The following is a 20638-nucleotide window of genomic DNA, read 5'->3' as shown; positions in this document are numbered from 1 at the left end:
AATACACCAGACATCACACTGGTTGAGAAAAATAAGGTCACAATCATAGACATCGCAATACCAGGTGATAGCAGGGTCGCCGAGAAGGAACATGAAAAAATCGCAAGATACCAGGACTTAAAAATCGAAATTCAACGACTATGGCACAAACCAGCAGTGGTAATTCCAGTGGTAATTGGCACACTGGGTGCTATTCCAAAAGCACTGGAATTACATTTAAAACAGTTAAAAATTGACAAAATCACCATCAGTCAAATGCAAAAAGCCGCACTGCTTGGATCTGCACGCATATTAAGAAAATACGTTACGACGTCCTAGGCCCCTGGGTGGGGCCCGACTAGTAACCAATGCCAAATCCGGCGAAACAACTGGCCGCTGTGATACAATTGTATAATAATAATAATTATACCCAGTGTTTGTGGAGGGCACAGCAAAGCGACACATCTGCTCACAACTTGATAAAGACAAACAATAAATATACAAAAAGTAGTAGCAGTCATAGAAGCATCTGGCCGAACTATGAAGACCAGGAGTGGGGCACTATCGCCAAATAGATCCTGGCAAAGTTCATCCACTAGTGCTTGGTCTCCAATCTTGGCTGCTTTAAGACCTGTGGACTTCAACTCCCAGAATTCCTCAGCCAGCTTTAAGACTTCTGGACTTCATTATTCAAAAAATTATGGAATGTGCGGAAATGAGTAAATTGACATTTGAAATTAGAGAACAAGAAGATGAACAATTTTACAAAGTTTGGGATTTGTTTTATCAATGGTTAGATAAAAAAATCATGGTAATGGGAAAAGTGGGAGAACTTTTTATATTTTAAGAATAATAGAATTGTGGGAAGTTATCATCCAGCCCTCTCCCAGGAAAAAATGAAATATCCTAGGAAATATTGAAAAGGCAGAATATTTCTCTGGATGTGAAAAGAAAGAAACATGTTTTAAAAGACAGAATAGTTGTCTATAGCTTCTTGCCCACCCCCACTTTGTCAATAGGCCCATTAAGAAGGCCAGGCTAGCCCACTTTGCATAATAAAGACTCCTCCACTGCAGCTGTAGGGGGAAAGGATATTACTCAACTGACCACAAGGCATCTGAGAACTCATCACAGCCTAGAGAGTAGCCCCCTGCATGGCACCATGGGAGTCTGACAACCAATCAGAATACATTTTTTACACAGGAACAGGAAACAGAGAGGTGGGCAAGCCCCTTCCTCAGTCCTTCTCTCTTCTTCTCCACCTACATTGAAACATGTATCACCTTTTCTGGTCAGGGCTCAAGCCATGTGGCCCTGTCCAACAATAAACCATCTTTCCAAGCAGCCTCCATGTCTCCAGTGTCGTCTTCCCCACTTGGAGCTGAACCCAGAAGGACATTTCTTTCAACAGAATGATACATGCAATACTGTAAGGATTTAGCATTGTTAAACAGATTAGAACGATGTAATGGATGTATGATTTTAATATATAGAATATTCGGTTTAAAATGTAGGAATAACAATTGGAGTTGAATTATTGATGCAAAATGATGTTGTATGTATGGATTCAATATTCAGAACACCTTGTTTAAAATTAAGGAATAATAATGATAGTTGAAAAATTGACACATAACATTAATGTATCTATGTTTACCAAATGAACAATTTGTGACTCGATATATAATTGCAAGCGGTGACCATGGAAAGGACGCACAAAATCTTGTAATCAAATGACACGCTATATGAAATGGAAGAAGGATGTACGTGTTTTACGTTTTTGTTTGTTCTTGTTTGTTTAAAAATATTTTAAACAATATTTAAAAAAGACTTGTGGCCTTCAACTCCCAGAATTCCTCAGCCAACAAAGCTGGGAGTTGAAGTCCAACAGGTCTTAAAGCAGCCAAGGTTGGAGACCCCTGCACTAGGATATGATCCTGTGTCCAGATGAGATCACTGTGAAAAGGATCTAATTCAATGGTTCTCAACTTTGGCAAGTTTTAAGATGTTTAGAGCTCAGTTTTCCAGGATTCCCTAGCCAGCCTTCCTCAAACCTTCCTGTACAAGTCTCCTGCGTGAGCAGAGGGTTGGACTAGATGACCTTCAAGGTCCCTTCCAACTCTGTTACTGTTCAATGTTAAAGAAGAGACTTTGACTTCAAGGAAGGCCTCTTTCAGCTCCTTTTTCGTGGAAACCTACCCCGGAGGGTATTTACATTCGCGCTGACATATGTCTGTCTAATCAGTTCTCAAGGGGGCATTGAGGACCCTCGGGTCCCGATTCCTAGAGTGGCAAGTTCCGGTCCGCCAAGCCATTGTACCGGATGCGCGTTGCGCCAGCTTCCGGGCGCTGCGGCCTCGGAGGCGGCGCTACATCCGGTAGCGATGGAGGAGGAGGCCTCCGGGTCTCGCTCCGAAGCCGCCCAGGCGCCCCGCTCTCCGTCAGGGGTGGCCGAGGAGGAGGAGGAAGTATCCCCCCGTGAGTGGAGCGAGGCGCAATTCCGGCACTACGGCTTCGCCACGCGGCCCATCGCCCGCCTGCGCCACGGAGACCCCCGCGCCGAGGAACTGCTGGAGAAGGAGGTGAGGGCGGCCTCCGCCGCCTCCGCTCTCTCTTTCTCTCTCTCTCGGGGCTTTGGGGAGGGAGAGGGGATTGCTCCTCCCTCCCCTCTCTCCCTTCCTTCCTTCATTTCTTTCCCTCCCTTCTTCCTTCCTTCTCTTCTTTTTTTCCTTTCCTTCCCTTTCCCTCCCCTCCCTCCCTTCCTTCCTTTCCTTCTTTCCCTCCCTTCCGTCACTCCCTTCCATTCCTTTCCTTCCTTCCTTCTTCCTTTCCTTTCATCCCTCCCTTCCCTTCCTTCCTTCGTTTCTTCCCTTCCTTTCCTATCTTTCTTCTTTCCCTTCCTTCCCCTTCCCTCCCTCCCTTCTTCCTTTCCTTTCCTCCCTTCCCTTCCTTCCCTTCTTCCCTCCCTCCCTTCTTCCTTTCCTTCCATTCCTAACTTGCTTCTTTCCCTTCCCCTCCCCTCTTCCTTTCCTCCCTTCCTTCCCTTCTTTCCCTATCTTTCTTCTTTCACTTCCTTCCCCTCCCCTCCCTCCCTTCTTACTTTCCTTCCTTTCCTATCTTTCTCCCTTCCCCTCCCCCTTCTTCCTTTCCTTCCTTTCCTATCTTTCTTCTTTCTCTTCCTTCCCCTGCCCTCCCTCACTTCTTCCTTTCCTCCCTCCCTTCTTTCCCTCCCTTCCTTCCTTCCCTTCCTCCCTCCCTCCATTCCTTTTTGTCTGTCCATCTGTGACCTCCACTCTGTGTTTGCTTCCAGGAGCCGGTGGTGCTCACTGACACCAATCTGGTTTTTCCCGCCTTGAAATGGGATCTGGATTACCTTCATGACAACATTGGGAGTGGGGACTTCTCGGTGTACCGAGCCAGCACCCACAAATTCCTGTACTACGATGAGAAGAAGATGGCAAACGTGAAAAACTTCAAACCAAAGTCCAGCAGGGAGGAGATGAAGTTCAGGGATTTCATGGCACAACTCCAGGAAATCGAGCAGCAGGGAAGCGGAGAAAGGTAATAACAACACCTGGTGGACCCTTTATAGTAGGAGGAATTAAGGGGCTAAGGTGGGAGTTGCTTTGGGCTATAAATGATCTGCCAGGTTCCTGCATGGCACAGTGCAATAGCTCCTTTGAGTCCTCCAGGGGCCTGTTGTAAAGCAGAAGGACCTTAAGCTCTGTGTTCTGCATTTGGAACCTTTTGGAAATTGAAGAATTAACAAGGGTACCCTTCTTGATTCATTGGAGAGCAAAGCCAGCAGAAGTTCCAAAATCTTTTAATAAGGAAAATAGGCCTAGCTTGGAATTTGAAACAACAGGCTGTTATAGAGATCTAATGAGATGAAGGAGTTAAACATGATAGTATTTTTCAGGCATAACTGAAATATTGGAGAAGGGAACAATTTTGAAATATTAAATTTAATTTTTGAGGAAGTCCTTCACAAAATGAACCTTGAATCTGGGGCAGTTCATAGAGAACATTGGTTCCATTGAGGGCAATGGTTCATATACATTGAGAAGGAATATTTTGTGCTACTTAACATCTTATTTCATTGAACAGAGAGCTTGTTTAACAGAGGGAAAAAAGTGTATAATTCATAGCATCAGAGTATGCATCATATTTTTCTTTCATATCTGTGCTTTGTGATGCATGGCTATTTTGCCTCTTTGTAATCTGTCTATCCTAAAAGAAAGTTAATCTACATGCAGTGGATGGAATTGGAGTAGTTTGTTTACTTCCTGGATGTTATGTCTACAAGCATACTCCAACTAATATTTTATCTTATTATCTTATTAAATATTAATATTAATATATACATTATATATTAAAATATACTTAAGGACAGATATGTAACTGTAATGTGGCCCCTAGATTGTTTTATCCTCTTGTGAATGTTTTTTTCCAAAAAAGGACAGTGGTGTGTCTACACAACAATCTGATATAGTGTAGGCCATATAGTACACTATATAGTATACCCAACATGCTAAGTCATCATCCACGTACACACACACCCCTTTTCCTCCCAGTTCTAACACAAATAAACACCAATCAGGATTAATACACCCATTGCATCTTTAACCAAATTGTGTTGTATGAGCGCAGTGAAATGTATACTTACATACATATAATGCCTTGGTAAGGCCACATTTGGAATACTGCATCCAGTTTTGGTCGCCATGATGTAAAAAAGATGTGGAGACTCTAGAAAGAATGCAGAAAAGAGCAACAAAGATGATTAGAGGACTGGAGGCTAAAACGTGAAGAATGGTTGCAGGAACTGGGATGTCTAGTTTGATGAGAAGAAGGACTACAGGAGACATGATAGCAGTGTTCCAATATCTCAGGGGCTGCTACAAAGAAGAGGGAGTCAAGCTATTCTCCAAAGCACCTGAGGGCAGGACAAGAAGCCATGGGATGGAAACAAATCAAGGAGAGAAGCGACTTAGAACTAAGGAGAAATTTCCTAACAGTTAGAACAACCAATCAGTGGAACAACTTGCCTCCAGAAGTTGTGGATGCTCCAACACTGGAAATTTTTAAGAAGATGTTGGAAAGCCATTTGTCTGAAGTGGTGTAGGGTTTCCTGCCTAAGCAGGGGGTTGGACTAGAAGACCTCCAAGGTCACTTCCAACTTTGTTATTTTATTCTGTAAATGCATCCTAATCATACTCTGCTTTCCCAGTGTTGCTTGCTATTCTGGTAGTTGCTTTTCACCAAATATTGATCCTTGTGATTCTAGGTGCAGATACATTTTCCTATTGCATTTTTTAAAAAAAATCTGTCAGGTGTTTCTGCACTGCCATTCCAAATCCCGCAAAATTGCCCAGCATTTAAAAGCGAACTTGTTTCCTTTCTTATGTTTCAGTTTTTGACAAGAGTGGAAGGCAGCAGACCTCTGGCTGTATGCTGTTCCTTCCTGTCCTCTCTCTTTACTTTCTGAGGTATTTTCTGCACTCATGTGGTGGCAGAGGAGGAGGAGGCAGTGACACTGCTGTGTAGGCCCAGAACTCTGTTGCTTTCCTGCTGTGAAAGGTAAACATTATTTAGTTTTCTTTAAAAAAAAAACCAGAGCAATTTTTCTCAGTTGGGAACTGGGCTTAGCAAGTAAAATTGCTATTGTCTCCTGTCCCTGCTTTGCCCAGTGTAGGTTAGTGATACTGGAAGTCCAGAAGAATTGCTACATTGAATTAACTAGACTTCTGATCACCATAATTTATACCGGACCCCAGGAACATAAGATTTTATTCTTTTTTCCATGGAACAGTAGTCATTTTTGGTACCATATTTTTCAGAGTATAAGACGCACTTTGCCCCCTCGTTAAAAGAGGGTGAAAATCTAGGTGTGTCTTATACACCGAATGTAGCCAAAAACGCGAGGCATGGAGGAGGTGATGGTTTGTGGCAATCCCTGCAGCCTGGAACAGCTGATTGGGGGTATTCCGGGAGCCCGATCCACCCGCCAGTCAGCTGCTCATGCTGAATCAGACTGCAATAATGTGCTGAAGCTGACCTGGCTGTTTGCTATTTGCTGCAAGGATGTGTCAGAATTGCAGCAGCAATCACATCCAGAAAGCACAGACAAGTAACTGATTCAGCAGGATTCAATAACTTCTCTTTATATATAGTATAACACATGAAGTAAAAATATTTGATACCAAAAGCAGGTTTACCAACCTAGTAAAATACAAGCAAAACACAAGCAGAGGAGTTTCAGTTTTAAATTCAGAGATCAGCACAGCATGCATCTTTAGTACAGAACAAGTCACACCCAGGCTCCTTGCTTCCTTGTTGCTCACACAGCAAATACTGTTTGTTTCCAAATAGCCCTCAACTCTCTCACACACTGACAGGATGCTAGCCAGATGAATACCCTGGATGCTGGAAGGCAGAGGCAGATTTTTTTTTCTTATTTTCCTCCCCAAAAACTAAGGTGCAACTTATATTATGGATACTTATACTCTGAAAAATATGGTAATTTAATACTCATGACAATTCTTTTTCCAGCTCTGTAAGCTAGGTTTTGTTATCATTTCTATAAGAACTATACAGTTGACTGATGGATAATGAAAGAGCTAATTGGATACAGCTTTGCACCCACTTTTGCATTTCTTTTTTTCATTATTTTCTGGTATATACAGGCTATATCTCCAGCAGACCTTAAATGACACGGTTGGAAGGAAAATTGTGGTAGATTTCCTGGGCTTTAATTGGAATTGGATTAAAAGACAGCAGATGAAGCGAGGCTGGGGTCAGCTGACATCCAACTTACTACTGATTGGCATGGAAGGTAACCAACTTGCCTCTTTGGACAAGTAATTTGGTTTTAAAAGTCATGTGCCTGTTGAGGCATTCCAATGGACAATATGTCAGTATTAGGTCACTGAATTTGGGTATAGTACTTTCTTCTCAATTATAATCTTACCAAATACAATATCCTCAACATGCTCCAGTTAGACTTAAGAGGGAGAGTCACGAGATATTTTTTTCCAAACAAGTTTTTTTATTTTATAATATTTATACATATCAATCTGTGAGTGGTGTGATACCTGGGTATCATACATTTCAATACAAATAAGCATAACATTGTTACTCATAATTATTACTTTTCATTTTCATGTTTTCATATTGTTTACACATTCCCTTACTACCACCCTTCAATTCTAAAATCTTAACTTAGCTTTCATTAGCCTCTGCTAACATCGTCAGAGTGCAAAAACCATTAAAGAGATATCTGTCTTTATGCACTATTAATCAGTTTGGCCCTTGCCCTAGTGATAAGCCCATCAGACAGCTCAGTGTTATTCCCTGGGGATGAGCAGCTCAAGCTGTGCTCGATAGGAGAGGAAGGAATAGGAACTAAACCTCTATCAATTAACATGACTGATGTAAAAACAACAAAGCTAATTGCAGGTGGGAGGTGGGTGGATGGTGCGCAATGGCCAGATTGATTAATAGTGTATAAAGGCAGATGTCTCTTTAATGATTTTTACACTCTGACAATGTTAGCAGAGGCTAACAAAAGCTAAGGAGATCTCAATGTCTGTTTCTTCTTTTATAACTACACCTGGAACTCGTATTTTTAGGATAATTCGCTACACATATTCACACACCCACACACTATTATTCCCCTCTTATTTCTATCTCTATTTTAATCTCCCTCCCATGCCACTGTAATATTCAAAGATGTTTGTTTTCTATTTCCAATCTTCAGCTGTTTTATTGTTCATATTTCCCTTATTTGTCTCTCCACATCTATTTATGTTAAGGTTTCATCCTTCCTTCTTTCATTATTCAATGTCTCAGTGTGGAATCCCAATCCCAATCATTTGAGCGTTTAAAGTACATCTATTCCAGGGGTAAAATGCTACCGGTTTGGGCCGGTTGGCCTGAACCGGTAGTATAAGAATGCTAAAAAAAAAGTTTTAAAAAAAGTTCCAACAATCAGCTGTGTGACAATCAGCTGTGACAATCAGCTGTGCTGCGCGATTTATATTTACTAGAAAGCAGGAAATCCTGCTAAATCTAAATCTAAATCAAAATCATGCGGCACAGCTGTGTCCCCCCCCCCCCTTTTCTGGCTGTTCTACTTACCTTTGCAGACTCAGAAAAGGCTTCTTAGCACCTGCCGTATGCATGCGCGCAAAGCGAACCCGTAGCAGACTTCAGAGCATTTTACCCATGATTCTGTCTATCTATTCATATTCTTTCCAGTCCAGAGATTTGATTGCTGCAGTTAAGCTGGAAGCTGACAAACAACAAAAGCTAAATTTTGGTAAAAATTATGTGGTGATAATCAGATATGATCCCAGACTGCTGGGAATTACAGTTAGTTCTTTGACTCCTGGCCATTCATTCAGCGGCCATTCAAAAATATGGCTCTGAACAACCAGACTTATGACGCCTGCCTGATATTATAGCCATTGTAGTCTCCCCATCCTATTCTGCTGGGTCGCTGCAGGTCTTGGGGCAGCTGTCCACTCCACCGGATCCTCCCCCTGCCAATTACAGATTGGTCACTTACCTTTTTGGTAGATCTTTGGGAAGCAGCTGCTCCCTCACAGTCTTCCTACCCAATGGAGGATGTGTGGCACCATCCTGGAAGTGGCGTCATTTTGGTAGCATTCACAATTGTGGGATGAAATTTGTGCACCCATTCCCAATAATTTGTACTTACAGACCTGTTGAAAATCAAAGTTTCATTTTGTAAAATCATTTCGAAATTTGTCTTGGCTTTTCTTTGTGCAGGAAATGTGACACCAGCTCACTACGATGAACAGCAGAATTTCTTTGCCCAGATTAAAGGATACAAACGGTGTATTCTATTTTCACCAGACCAGTTTGAATGCCTTTATCCTTATCCTGTGCACCATCCATGTGACCGGCAAAGCCAGGTGAGTTGACAACTAGGCCAAATAACATTTTTTTTTGCCTAAGACCACAAAGCATAACTTTTAATACTGGTTGATTACAGAATTCCTAGATACCTTTGTTTTCCTCTAACCATCTGCCTGAGGAGGAGTCTAAACCATTATATATATATATATATATATATAGATAGATAGATAGATAGATAGATAGATAGATAGATAGATAGATAGATAGATAGACAGACAGACTTCAAATGATCGTACAATGCACTTAATTCAATCATGGAGAGTTAATGTATCATACCCTGTTTCCTCTGAAAATAAGACCTCCCCAGATAATAAGCCCAATCGGGCTTTTGAGCACATGAGCTAAAATAAGCCTTCCTGAAAATAAGCCCTCCCCTAAAATATTTAAATGCATGCGCAGCAGTCCCCGTCATTTCTTTGGGGGAAGGGAGGGAACTTGCCACACGCGCCCTGTAGGCCAGGAAGTGCCTCATACAACTGCGGAGTTATTTGGTGATAAAATAAAAGGGTAATCTAAAGTGTTTACTACAGATTAGCACTTCTTTAATTATTTTGTGAGATAGGTCTGTAGCTACCCCGCGTTTCCCTGAAAATAAGATCTTCCCGGATAATAAGCCCAAACAGGCTTTTGAGCGCATGCGCTAAAATAAGCCCTCCCTGAAAATATTGCAACACAGCAACAGCCATGAAGTGACCATACTTGTTGCCTCCTGTACTTCAAAAATAATAAGACCTTCCCGAAAATAAGGCCAAGTGCTTATTTTTGGGGGGAGGGGTGTGTGTGTGTCAAAAGAAAATGAGACCCTATCTTATTTTCGGGAAAACACCTCTTCCAGACTCTCAAGAGGTTATATAGAAAGAATGAGACTGGATAAATTCCCCCTTATTCGGTCTGTAGGTGTTCCAGGATTGGACCTTCTAAGAGAGATTTCTATGTAACGTTGCCTATTGGAGGATTAGGAACTGACTGTTTCCTTCCCAGCAGCTGAAGAGGCTACAGTAACAACCACAACCAACCAACATTTTCCCATATGGCCTAGCCTTAACGGTATACTTTTAATGCTCAGAAGTAAATGAATTAACTCTGGACGAAGATGACTGGTCATTTGCTACATAAGGACAACAATCTCATTTAGCGCCTTGCTTGAAAGGTACAGTTTAGGCCAGTGATGAGGAACCTTTTCGGCACTCAGTGCCCAAACTGGAACATGTGCCAGAGCACTGGAAACCCAAAGACCAGCTGACCGGGGCACACTTGGCTTTTTTTTGGCTGTTTTTCAGGCCGTTTTTGAGTCAAAAATGGCCTGAAAACGGCCCCCAAACAGCCTGTTTTTTGGGCCATTTTTCAGGCCGTTTTCCAGGATGCCGGAAACCAGAAGTGCAGCTGGTGACGGCACATGTGTATACAGAGATGGTGCAGAGAGCGCATGCCAATGGTTCACCATCACAGGTTTAGGCCATAGAGCCCCAGCCCCCTCCTGGAATAAAAATTAAAGCTGGAATGAATCTAGATCACGAGCAAGAAATCTGTCCACATCATGTCTTGAATTATACATTTCATCACCCTTAACTGTTAGCTATATATTGTTTTCAGCTGATGGGATTTGGTCTAGTTCCCAACAATTTCATCCCAAAATATTTGGAGATACATTGTCTCCACCTTCTTCAAGAACGCTTGTCTCCAACAGGATGTTAATATACTAATTCCTGTTGTAGAAGAGTTGGCCATCTTTCGATTTCACCCAGCCAGTCACCTGCTGGCATTCATTGAAGTCCAACTTAGGCAAGAGTCAAACACTGAGAAAAGTAGATGCAGCTTCCATACAATTTGTCTGTAGTCTTGGTCACTTGAATTTGTGCATAGAGATGAATTAATAAAATTAGGGGAGTTGCCAAGCATGCACCAATGTCCCCACCTATCTTATTGGAACTGTAATAATGAGAATGGTAACAGCCTTCTCTTCGAAGTGCCAAGTGAGATTGACATGCCAGGTTGGCATCTAAGGATTCCACCAATCACTCAGAAAGTCTATGCCAGGGGTCGGCAACCTTAAACACTCAAGTTGCCACAAAGGTCCTAACTGGAAGCCCTCTCTCCCCCCGTTCAATTCTGGAGTTGACCAGAAGTCCGGTTCCCCCCCCCCTCCCAGTCTCCTCCTAGCACAGCATCCTTTTTCCTCTGACAACCAGAAATCTGGTTCCTCCCCCCCCCCCCAATAGAATCTCCTAGCATGGTGTTCTTTTTCCTCTTCTGATCGGAAGTCTGATTCCCCCCCACCATAGAATCTCCTCTTGTGCGGCGTCCTTTTTCCTCTACCTGTCCTAACTGAAAGCCCTATCAATGGTGGAGCCGACTGGTGACGGAGCCGCAGCAGAGGGATGAAAGAGCCACATGTGGCTCCAGAGCCGTGGGTTGCTGACCCCTGGTCTATGCAATGGTTGTGGATGCTGTGCTTTGATATTCTCATGCTTGTTTCAGCATCCTGGTTCCTCAGTAATCAGGGTACCCTGCAATAAAGGAGAGGATATTTGAGGGCAACTAAGTAGATCATCTCTTCCATTTCAACAATCTGCTGGTGAGAGCATTGTTAATCTCCAGTTAGCTCTGCAGTTCATTATATCCCTCTGTTGGTCTTTCTAAATTGTTGCCCCCAATCTGTGGAGTTTGAAAAGCTCCAGCGGATTTACTCTTTATTCGGAAGTTATATTAGCGGTCAGCGGTGCTGATTTATAGTCCTTCCAGGCTACTGTCATGAGCTTAATTGTTTGTATTTATTTCAGACATCTTCAGAATGATTTTCTTGGTTGTTAGATCAGATTTAAATAAGACTAGATTTAATCTTGATTTTTATCGGTATAGCAGAATTCTCCCAATCAGTTCCATATAAATACCTGATATTTTATTATATGTGTTCTGTGCTTTTATTTGATTGATTACATCTTAACGTAGTAAATACAAATGCTGTGTATATGGTTCACAAGCAACAAAACCAGTAACTAGTGAGAAGTGGAGTACAGTGTCTTGAACATGGTGATTTTTATCTCTAGTTCTTTACATATTTGTTAAAGTTAGTAAAGAAGTACATTTTCTTTGAAGCAGCTGGGTGGGAAGCAGAGGGAAAAATCATGTATTGTTTCCAGTGACTTCAGTGATGCCTTCTTCTCTCCTGCTAGGTTGACTTCGACAATCCTGACTATGAGAAGTTTCCTAATTTCCAGAACATAGTTGGCTATGAAACCGTAGTTGGCCCAGGCGATGTGCTTTATATTCCCATGTATTGGTAATACATTTAGGATGAGAATGGAACAGAATGAGCTAGTATGATTCTGCAGCAGAATCAAATTAGGGAACACACACACACACCTATCTCTACCTTATCTTATCCATCCATCCATCCATCCACCCACCCACCCACCCACCCACCCACCCACCCACCCATCAATACTAGGGGTGGGGATGGGGAGACAGCCCTAACACATCTCGGGATGTGTGTTCTGTTAAGATGCAGCCTGTTGTGTCTTCAAATGGCTTCTACTGTGCAGAGTAGTGGAGTTGCCATGGTAACAGCTTCAGACTACTCCACAAGGGGGCTCCCTCTGGTAAGGGGGAAAATCCAACATTAGAAATTACATTTGGTCCGGACATTTTCCCCCTATAAATAAATATCCCGGTAACGCCGGGCTATCACCTAGCGTTCTTATAAACATGGACTTTGACAGTTTTGGGGAAGTAACTGAATGAAGCAATTGTTCAGACCATTATCAAAGTTATACTTACAGACACAGGTGGTTCTTGTTTAATACCTGCCCTGTTTAGAAACCATGTGAAGTTATAACTGCACTGTAAAAAATAATGTTACGACTGCTCATATGGACATATGACTGTTGCATGTTGCAACATCCCCATGGTCATTTGATTGAAATTAAGCCACAGAGCAAATAATCACATGATTTGATCTGATTTTATGACCATTTTTACCATGGTTGTTAAGCGAATCACCACCAGGGTGGATAAAAATCGATGTTTTAAAAAAAGGGGTTTTTTTAAAACGGATTTTAAAAAAAATTTAAATTGGATTTTTAAAAATCAAATTTATTTTAATAAAATGCTTTTGGAGTAAAAAATCTATCTAAAGATAGTTTTCTATTTAAGATACATTAATAATTAGTTTATTTAGCATGAAATGGAGCTTAGTTATGTAACATGAGGTTGTGTATTCTGCAATATTTACATTTTTGGTAAAATATTTGATTCATTGAATCAATGAATTCAGTGAATCCAAGCTCTGCAAACTGAGATAACATGCACTGCATTGCACCCAATTTCACACTAATCATGAGATATAAATAATAAAACAAAGTTCAGGAATATTCCTTTATCCCATTGTTTTGCAAATCTATGTACACTACAAGCGGTATGATTGTTTGAAGAGAAATGCATCTGTACCACCAGGCTCTAAATGTGAGGAGGAAGGGAAAGCAGTAAAAATGAAAGTGAAACCTTCTAAGCAGCTTATAAAGGTAATATTAAAGAGCACCTGTCATTTCAGATACATCATGGCAGCACCTGTTAGTGGGCATCCAATCAGCTGCTGCCTGCCACGTCCCACACCTTGTTGTGTCACTGCCGCATCACCAGCTGTCTCATTAAAGTGAATGGGACTTTTGGTGAGTCAACAGCGGGTCAGAGGAGGAGCCGCTGCAGGACAGAGATGACAGTTGCTCTTTAAAAATTACGATTTAAATCAAGTTGATTTAAATCAAGCCTTTTTGTTAGTGATTTAAGTCGTGATTTAAATTGAGTCGATTTAAATCAAATCCATCCTGATCACTGAGGTTAGGTGAATCACCAAGGTGGTTAAGCAAATTCAATTTCCGCCACTGATTTTGCTTTTTGGAAGCTGGCTGCGAAGGTGACAACTCGGGATAGCAAGCTGCTTCTTTCACTGCAGAAGCAAACTGGCTGCTGAGCACTCAGATTGCAGCCATGACTGTAGAGAGGCCATATTTTTGAGGATGGGTCATAAGTCACTGTTTCGAAAGCCATTGTAACTTTGAACGGCCATTGAATGATCACTTAAGGAGAAGGACTATCTGAATATTTTCTAATGAATATATGCATACAAGTAGTTGTTTGTTCATTGGATAACTAAGAACTGAAAAAAGTATAATAAATTATAGAGTGTCTCCACCCCCCAAGTGAAGAATACAAGAAATAATTAAATCACAATTTAATTATTATACCACATGCTTAGTATTTGTTTTTGTAAAACTAATCTTGGAAATGCTAAAATCTGCAGTTTTAAATAAGGAATATTAAAAGAGTTCTCTTCTGTGGCTTGATATAGGTGGCATCACATTGAGTCACTGCTGAATGGAGGAATTACCATCACCGTAAACTTTTGGTACAAGGTAAGTAGGTCTGAATTTAATAAAATAGCAGTATAAAGTTTGTGTTTTAATTGCAAAATTATACAGTGCAGTATAATACTTGGTTACTGCATCATAAAAATCTATACGTTGTGGAGTTGGGTTAATGTCAAGGTTCTAAGTAACACACACAATACAATCAAAACTCCGAGACCTGGGGTTTCCTCAAAGTATGAATTTATTAGGCATGTCATATTGGCACAGCTGGTGAAAACCCGACTCTAAATGACCTGAGTGTCAGGGTTCCAAATAGTATCCAAAAATAAATCAGAGTCCAAGGCAAAGTATTGCTCAAAGTTCCACTTTATTAAGAGAGCCATGTTGGCATATCTGGGAAAATCTGAAAGCTGAAATTTGAAAGCTTCCCAGTTTCCTCCATCCAGTTGAAAGTTCAAGATCTTGCCTCCACACCCACAAGTCCACACCCATGGTCCAATCTCCCACTGCCATGCTGGCAATTCCACCCATCTAGTTCCGGACAGGTGCAGAGGTACGAAGACAAAGGATGACCTTGGCTTTCTAGAAGGAATTTCGTTATGGCTACATAGCATCTCACCCCGTACAACCCCCCCTCCCATTTTCCCACAATAGAAAAGGCATAGCAGAATAATAGAGTGTGTGGCAGGCCAAAGATCCAAAAGGAATATGGCTACAGGCCTGACACCGAGGTTTTCCCCACCCAAATCAAATCCCAAAGTTCTTGCCCCCAGACCACACGTCCATCATGTGTTTCAATCAGGTGCAACTCCAGTTGGCTTCAGTCCACACCCTCCCAGCACCTGGTGAGAACGCCTTTGGTTCCCAGGAGAAAGAATTTTATTTTGGCTACACATCCCTAGCTATCTCCCCCACTCCCATTCCCACAACTTCAGCTGGCCTTGCTGTGGCAACCCTGAAGATGCTCCAAAATGGTTTCAGGGCTGACATATATTATTTTTCTAGGTATATTTAGTAGCTTCAGCTGCTAAAATTGACTTGAATTCTTAGCTTGGTTTCTTAAGTATTATCTTAGAGATAACTTTGTCGAACCTTGTAATAGGTAAAGGCAAGGTAAAGGTTCCCCTCGCACATATGTGCTAGTCATTCCCGACTCTAGGGGGCATTGCTCATCTCTGTTTCAAAGCCGAAGAGCCAGCCTTGTCCGAAGACGTCTCCGTGGTCATGTGGCCAGCATGACTCAACACTGAAGGCGCACAGAACGCTGTTACCTTCCCACCAAAGGTGGTCCCTATTTTTCTACTTGCATTTTTACGTGCTTGCTAACTGCTATGTTGGCAGAAGCTGGGACAAGTAACGGGACCTCACTCAGTTATGTGGTGCTAGGGATTCGAACTGCCAACCTTTCTGATTGACAAGCTCAGCATCTTAGCCACTGAGCTACCGCGTCCCTAGCCTTGTAATATTTAATTAGAAATAGTGAACTCCTTTTCCTAGCTTTTCTAGAGGGAAGTCTCTGTGTGCCTTCAAGTCAGTGTTGATTCTTGGTGACTGCCTAGAATAGTCCCTGCAGTTTCCTTGGCAAGATTTCAGAACTCATTTGTCCTCATCCTTTTCTTTATAGTCCCAAGACAATGATTGGCCTAAAATCATTCAGTTGACTATGTGCCTAAGGCAGGACTAGAACTCACAGTTTGTTAGTTGCTAGCCTGATACCACTTCGCCAAACTGACTTCCTATAGAGCAGGGGTGTCAAACACAATTTCATTGAGGACCGCATCAGGGTTGTGTTTGATCTCAAGGGGCCGGGTTGGGCGTGGCCAGGGTGGGTGTGGCCAGCTTGACATCACTCGTGTTGGGGGGACCTGTGGTGGCCCGAGCAGTCTGCCAGCAAAAATGGACTCCTGAGCTCTGTTTTCAGCTGCGATGGCTTCCTGCAATTCTCGGCCAATGAAAATGGAGCTTGGAAGGGCCACATGCAGCCCTCTAGAGCTCTTTTTTTGCTGGCAGAGGCACTGCGGGACGGTCCTTTGCTGTTTCCAGGGTGGCCCCGCGGGCCAGATCTAAGCACTTTGTGGGTCGGATCTGGCCCCCAGACCTTGAGTTTGACACCCCTGCTTTAGAGACATAAGCTTTTTTTTTTTTTAAATTGAGTGGTAGTATTAAAAATAGCCTTTTTGACCAGTCACTGGCCTAAACATCTCCTTTTCATATGATACGTGCTATTTGATAGATAAGAAAATACCAACTCACCTTTTCTCATCTCTGTCGTTTATTAGCTTCTTGCTTTTTTAGTGCTAGGTGTATGTGAGTTTTTTAAAGCACTGTGAATCACTGTAAACCTGTTGATCTTTTCAGTTTCCTTTTGATCTTCCTGATGGTGCCTCAGAACATGGGATTTGAATCTTAGGGTCCAGATAATTGATTTCGTAATCTGTTTTTCAATTTCATGTTTGTAAATGTTGCAACTTGATGAGCTCTTGTTTAAGGAAGATATTTTCCCCCACTGCAGGGTGCTCCAACTCCTAAAAGGATTGAATACCCCCTAAAGGCTCATCAGAAAGTGGCTGTAATGAGGAACATAGAGAAAATGTTGGGGGAAGCGCTTGGAAATCCACAAGAGGTAAAGTCTGGGACTCAGGCTGGTTGTAGTAACCAAGTTGGCTGAGCTTGTTCAGCTTTTGATCTCATAAAATAAAAAATAATAGCAGAACAGTATATTACAGAAGTGAGTACACCTTTCACATTTTGTAAATATTTAACTTTATCTTTTCATGTAACAACACTGAAGAAACAACACTTGGCTATAATGTAAAGTACTGAGTATACAGCTTGTATAACAGTGTAAATGTGCTGTCTCCTCAAAATGGCGCAACATGCAGCCATCGACGTTTAAATCACTGGCAGCAAAAGTGAGTATACCCCTAAGTGATAATGAAAAGATATGCCATATTTTTCGAACTATAAAACGCACTGGAATATAAGGCACACCAAGAAGAGGTAAATTAAAAAAAAAGTGTTTGCACTCTGCAGGCCTCCCAAACCCTCTGCAGGCCTCATTTTTTGTGAAAAACAGAGCATGCAGCATGTTTGAGAGGCCTGCAAGTGCTCCTGGGGGCTGGGGCAGGGGCAAAAATGTGCAAAAAAACCAGCCCATTTTTTGCAAAAATTGTCCCATTTTTTTGCAACTCCCCCCAAAAACCGACATGATAATGCTTTGGGTGGCTTGCAGAGTGCTCCAGGAAGGGGGGACAAATATGAGCAAAAAAAGGCCCATTTTTCAGAAAAACGGGCCTGTTTTGTTTTTGTTTTTTTGCAAAAAACAGGGCATACATAGGCTTTGGGAGGCTTGTCCATATTTTGCTTGTTTTGCCATCCCCAGCCCCCAAGAGCACTTTGCAGGCTTCCCAAGCCTCTGTTTGTCTATTTTTGTGAAGGGGACAGAGTTTCGGGAGGCCAAAAATGCTGCATTCTGTGTATAAGGCGCACCCAGAATTTCACACACTTTTTTTGGAGGAAAAGGTGCGTCATACTCCAAAAAATATGGTACTTGAGGGGTGTACACTCTTCTGTGATATACTGTACATATTTAATGCCTTAAAATAGGTAGTGATGGCGTGGGGTAGGATAGAGCAGTATTTTTCAATCTTAGCAACTTTTCAGATGGGTAGACTTCCAATACTAGCATGCTGGGAGAATTCTGGGAGTTGGAAATCCATACATATTGCCAAAATTGACACTGGGATAGAGCATTCAAAACGTAAGCAGCAATTCTGCTGAAGATCATGGTATTACTCAAATCTTTAAGAGGAATTTTGGTGTTTACTAAACTAGGCAATATAAGGTCAAGAACAAAAGTTTGGACTTGACTTAAACAAGCGTAAATCGAAGCAGATGCCTCATTCAACATCTAAATTGTGTCTGCTCTGGAATAGCTACAACTTTCAGGCTAATTAGGAGAGTGGCTAAAATGAAATTAATTTTAATTGTAAGAAATTTTCCTCACTTGTAAAGTGATTATTCAAACATTAAATAAATTATGACTTCGGATATTTACATTAGCATACCTTTCTGCGCTGTTTGAAATATATAGGTAATTTCACTTACTGACCATTCAGCAACTGTTTCAATAGTGCTGGAAAAAGGATTGCAGCTGTCACAATGTCTCTGAGATCACAGGATAACAGTTTAGGCATGTTGCCACCAGCATATTTTTACAATGATTATGGCTGTCAAACTTGCGGCCCACAAGGCTGGATGCGTCACGCTCTGGCCACACACACGCCCGGTTTAGCGAAGGGAAAAAAGGTCATGATAGGTCACATAATGATGCTGTGATGACACAAGTTTGACAACCCTGGATTACAGCATCCCTCAGTCATTTCCGTTTGGATACCTTCATAGCTGGTTTCCAAGAAGTAAAGTCAATGGGGAAGCCACCAGGAACTTGGAAGTCATATTATGTGATGTCACAGTTAATGACTACGATGATTGTCAGAGTTTGTTGCAGAAATCAAATACAGAAAGCACACACTGATTCAGCAGGATTCATTAACTTCTCTCTATATATAATATAATACATGAAGTAAATATACAATACCAACAGCTGGTTCACAGGCAGAGGAGAGAACAGTTTCAGTTTCAATTCAGAAGACAGACCAGTTTAGTTCTCAGCACAGACTTGCAGCTTTTAGTACAGAAAAGCAGTTGGACTAAGCCACGCCCAGGCACCTAGCCGTCTGGCATGGCTTTCAGTCACCAAATAGTTCCCATTGGCTGACCCAGTTGCCATGCCTATACATCGGCTGACCATGTCCTATTCCAGCCAATCCCCAATGGCTGACCTGTTACTATGCCCTATTCCAGTTCATGAATATTCTGACAGTGATACATTCTTAACTACATCTGGAACTGAGGTCATATGATGTTTTACTTTAAGATAGCCTTTCTTAGCAAGAAATGAAGTTGCTGGTCCCATTTGCAGCCAGTGAGGACAATTTGTATGTTGACCAGTTTTACAAAAAGTGTGTGTGTGTGTGTGTGTGTGTGTTAGTCACTAAATGTTATCATTGAGGAAGATTTTTTGAAAAGATCACTGCTACTTGAGAGAGAATTGGCAGATATTCTCATGAGTGAGCTCTTAAAATAGTTGATGTATATTGTGATGACATACTTAACGTTTATTTTCTGGTATATATAGTTTTGCAATTTAATGTGACTTTAGCCTGTTGATAAATCTGTAGCTAAAACAGCAATGTGTTTTGTTGTTTTTTTTCCTTTGAACAGGTGGGTCCCCTGTTGAATATGATGATCAAAGGACGGTATGACTAATCGCGGACTTCCGCAGGATATTGGCGCTATTTCACCTAAATGGGGAAGATATTAAGCGCTAATATTGCACGCGGCACTTAAAAACAGATGGATTCCCGGTCCAGCTCTGATACACTCCACCCATCAAGGGGAATGCCTAGAACTCTGAACTCCACTCGTCACTCCTTCAACTTCACCAAACTTTGTTGAATAATTCATCCTTACTAAGGAAGAACCCGTCATCAGTCACTCCATGATCTCCGTCTGCCTAGATGCAACCATTGGCACCTGGTACTTGGCGATATTTATTTGTGAATAGCACCTTTGTGATTGCCTACATAAGAGTTACCTAGAGGAACAATTTTGATTTCCTTTTCTCTATTTCCATGTTAGGAATCAACATGGATGACTTCCAACTTTAAATCAACTCATATCAGTGGTGGGATTCTTAATTTTTTTTTACAACCAGTTCTGTGGGCGTGGCTTGGCTTGGTAGGCATGGCAGCAGAAGGATACTGCAAAATCCCAATTCCCTCCCTACTCCTGGTGGAAGGATGCTGTAAAATCTCCATTTCCACCCCACTCCAGGGCAAGGATACTGTAAAATCCCCATTCCTTCCCCACCTCACAGGGCAACAGAAGAAGCCCCAGCTGATCAGCTGGGACTCGGGAGGCAGCGAATAGATGGGGGCGGGGCCAGTTAGAAGTGGTATTTGCCAGTTCTTTGAATTACTCGAAATTTTCGCTACCAGTTCTCCAGAACCAGTCAGAACTGGCTGGAATACCACCTCTGACTCATATCTATAATTAGCATATTTCTTTAAAGGCAACCTTCTCTTTGATATTGCAACTTCTTAAACTAAAGCCCATTGAAAACGAAGGACAAAAGAGATGGAGACTTTAAGAGTTTTCAAATCCATTGTGTCATTTTTGTCATCAACAATACATTGATTTCTAATTCTTTAAAACCAGGCTAAATGGGGCTATGTATGGAAATTGACTTTCCCCCCACACTCAGGATGTTAATAGAATGGGACAAGCCA

At 41.8% G+C, this 20638-nt stretch overlaps 1 protein-coding gene across 1 annotated transcript; it reads left to right on the top strand.

Moving 5' to 3' along the window:
• Positions 1–1833: 1833 nt before the first annotated feature.
• Positions 1834–19983, top strand: HIF1AN (hypoxia inducible factor 1 subunit alpha inhibitor). The gene is made up of 8 exons (XM_032232024.1): positions 1834–2558; positions 3287–3537; positions 6663–6811; positions 8770–8915; positions 12093–12199; positions 14267–14330; positions 16798–16908; positions 19572–19983. The coding sequence occupies exons 1-8, from the start codon at positions 2361–2363 to the stop codon at positions 19614–19616; spliced, it is 1071 nt and encodes a 356-aa protein (XP_032087915.1). The 5' UTR covers positions 1834–2360; the 3' UTR covers positions 19617–19983.
• Positions 19984–20638: the final 655 nt, after the last annotated feature.

This window comes from Thamnophis elegans, chromosome 15 (assembly GCF_009769535.1).
Source record: "Thamnophis elegans isolate rThaEle1 chromosome 15, rThaEle1.pri, whole genome shotgun sequence".
Taxonomy (NCBI): domain Eukaryota; kingdom Metazoa; phylum Chordata; class Lepidosauria; order Squamata; family Colubridae; genus Thamnophis; species Thamnophis elegans.
Note: the sequence above shows the minus strand (reverse complement) of the source record. Positions and strands in the feature narration are given on the sequence as shown.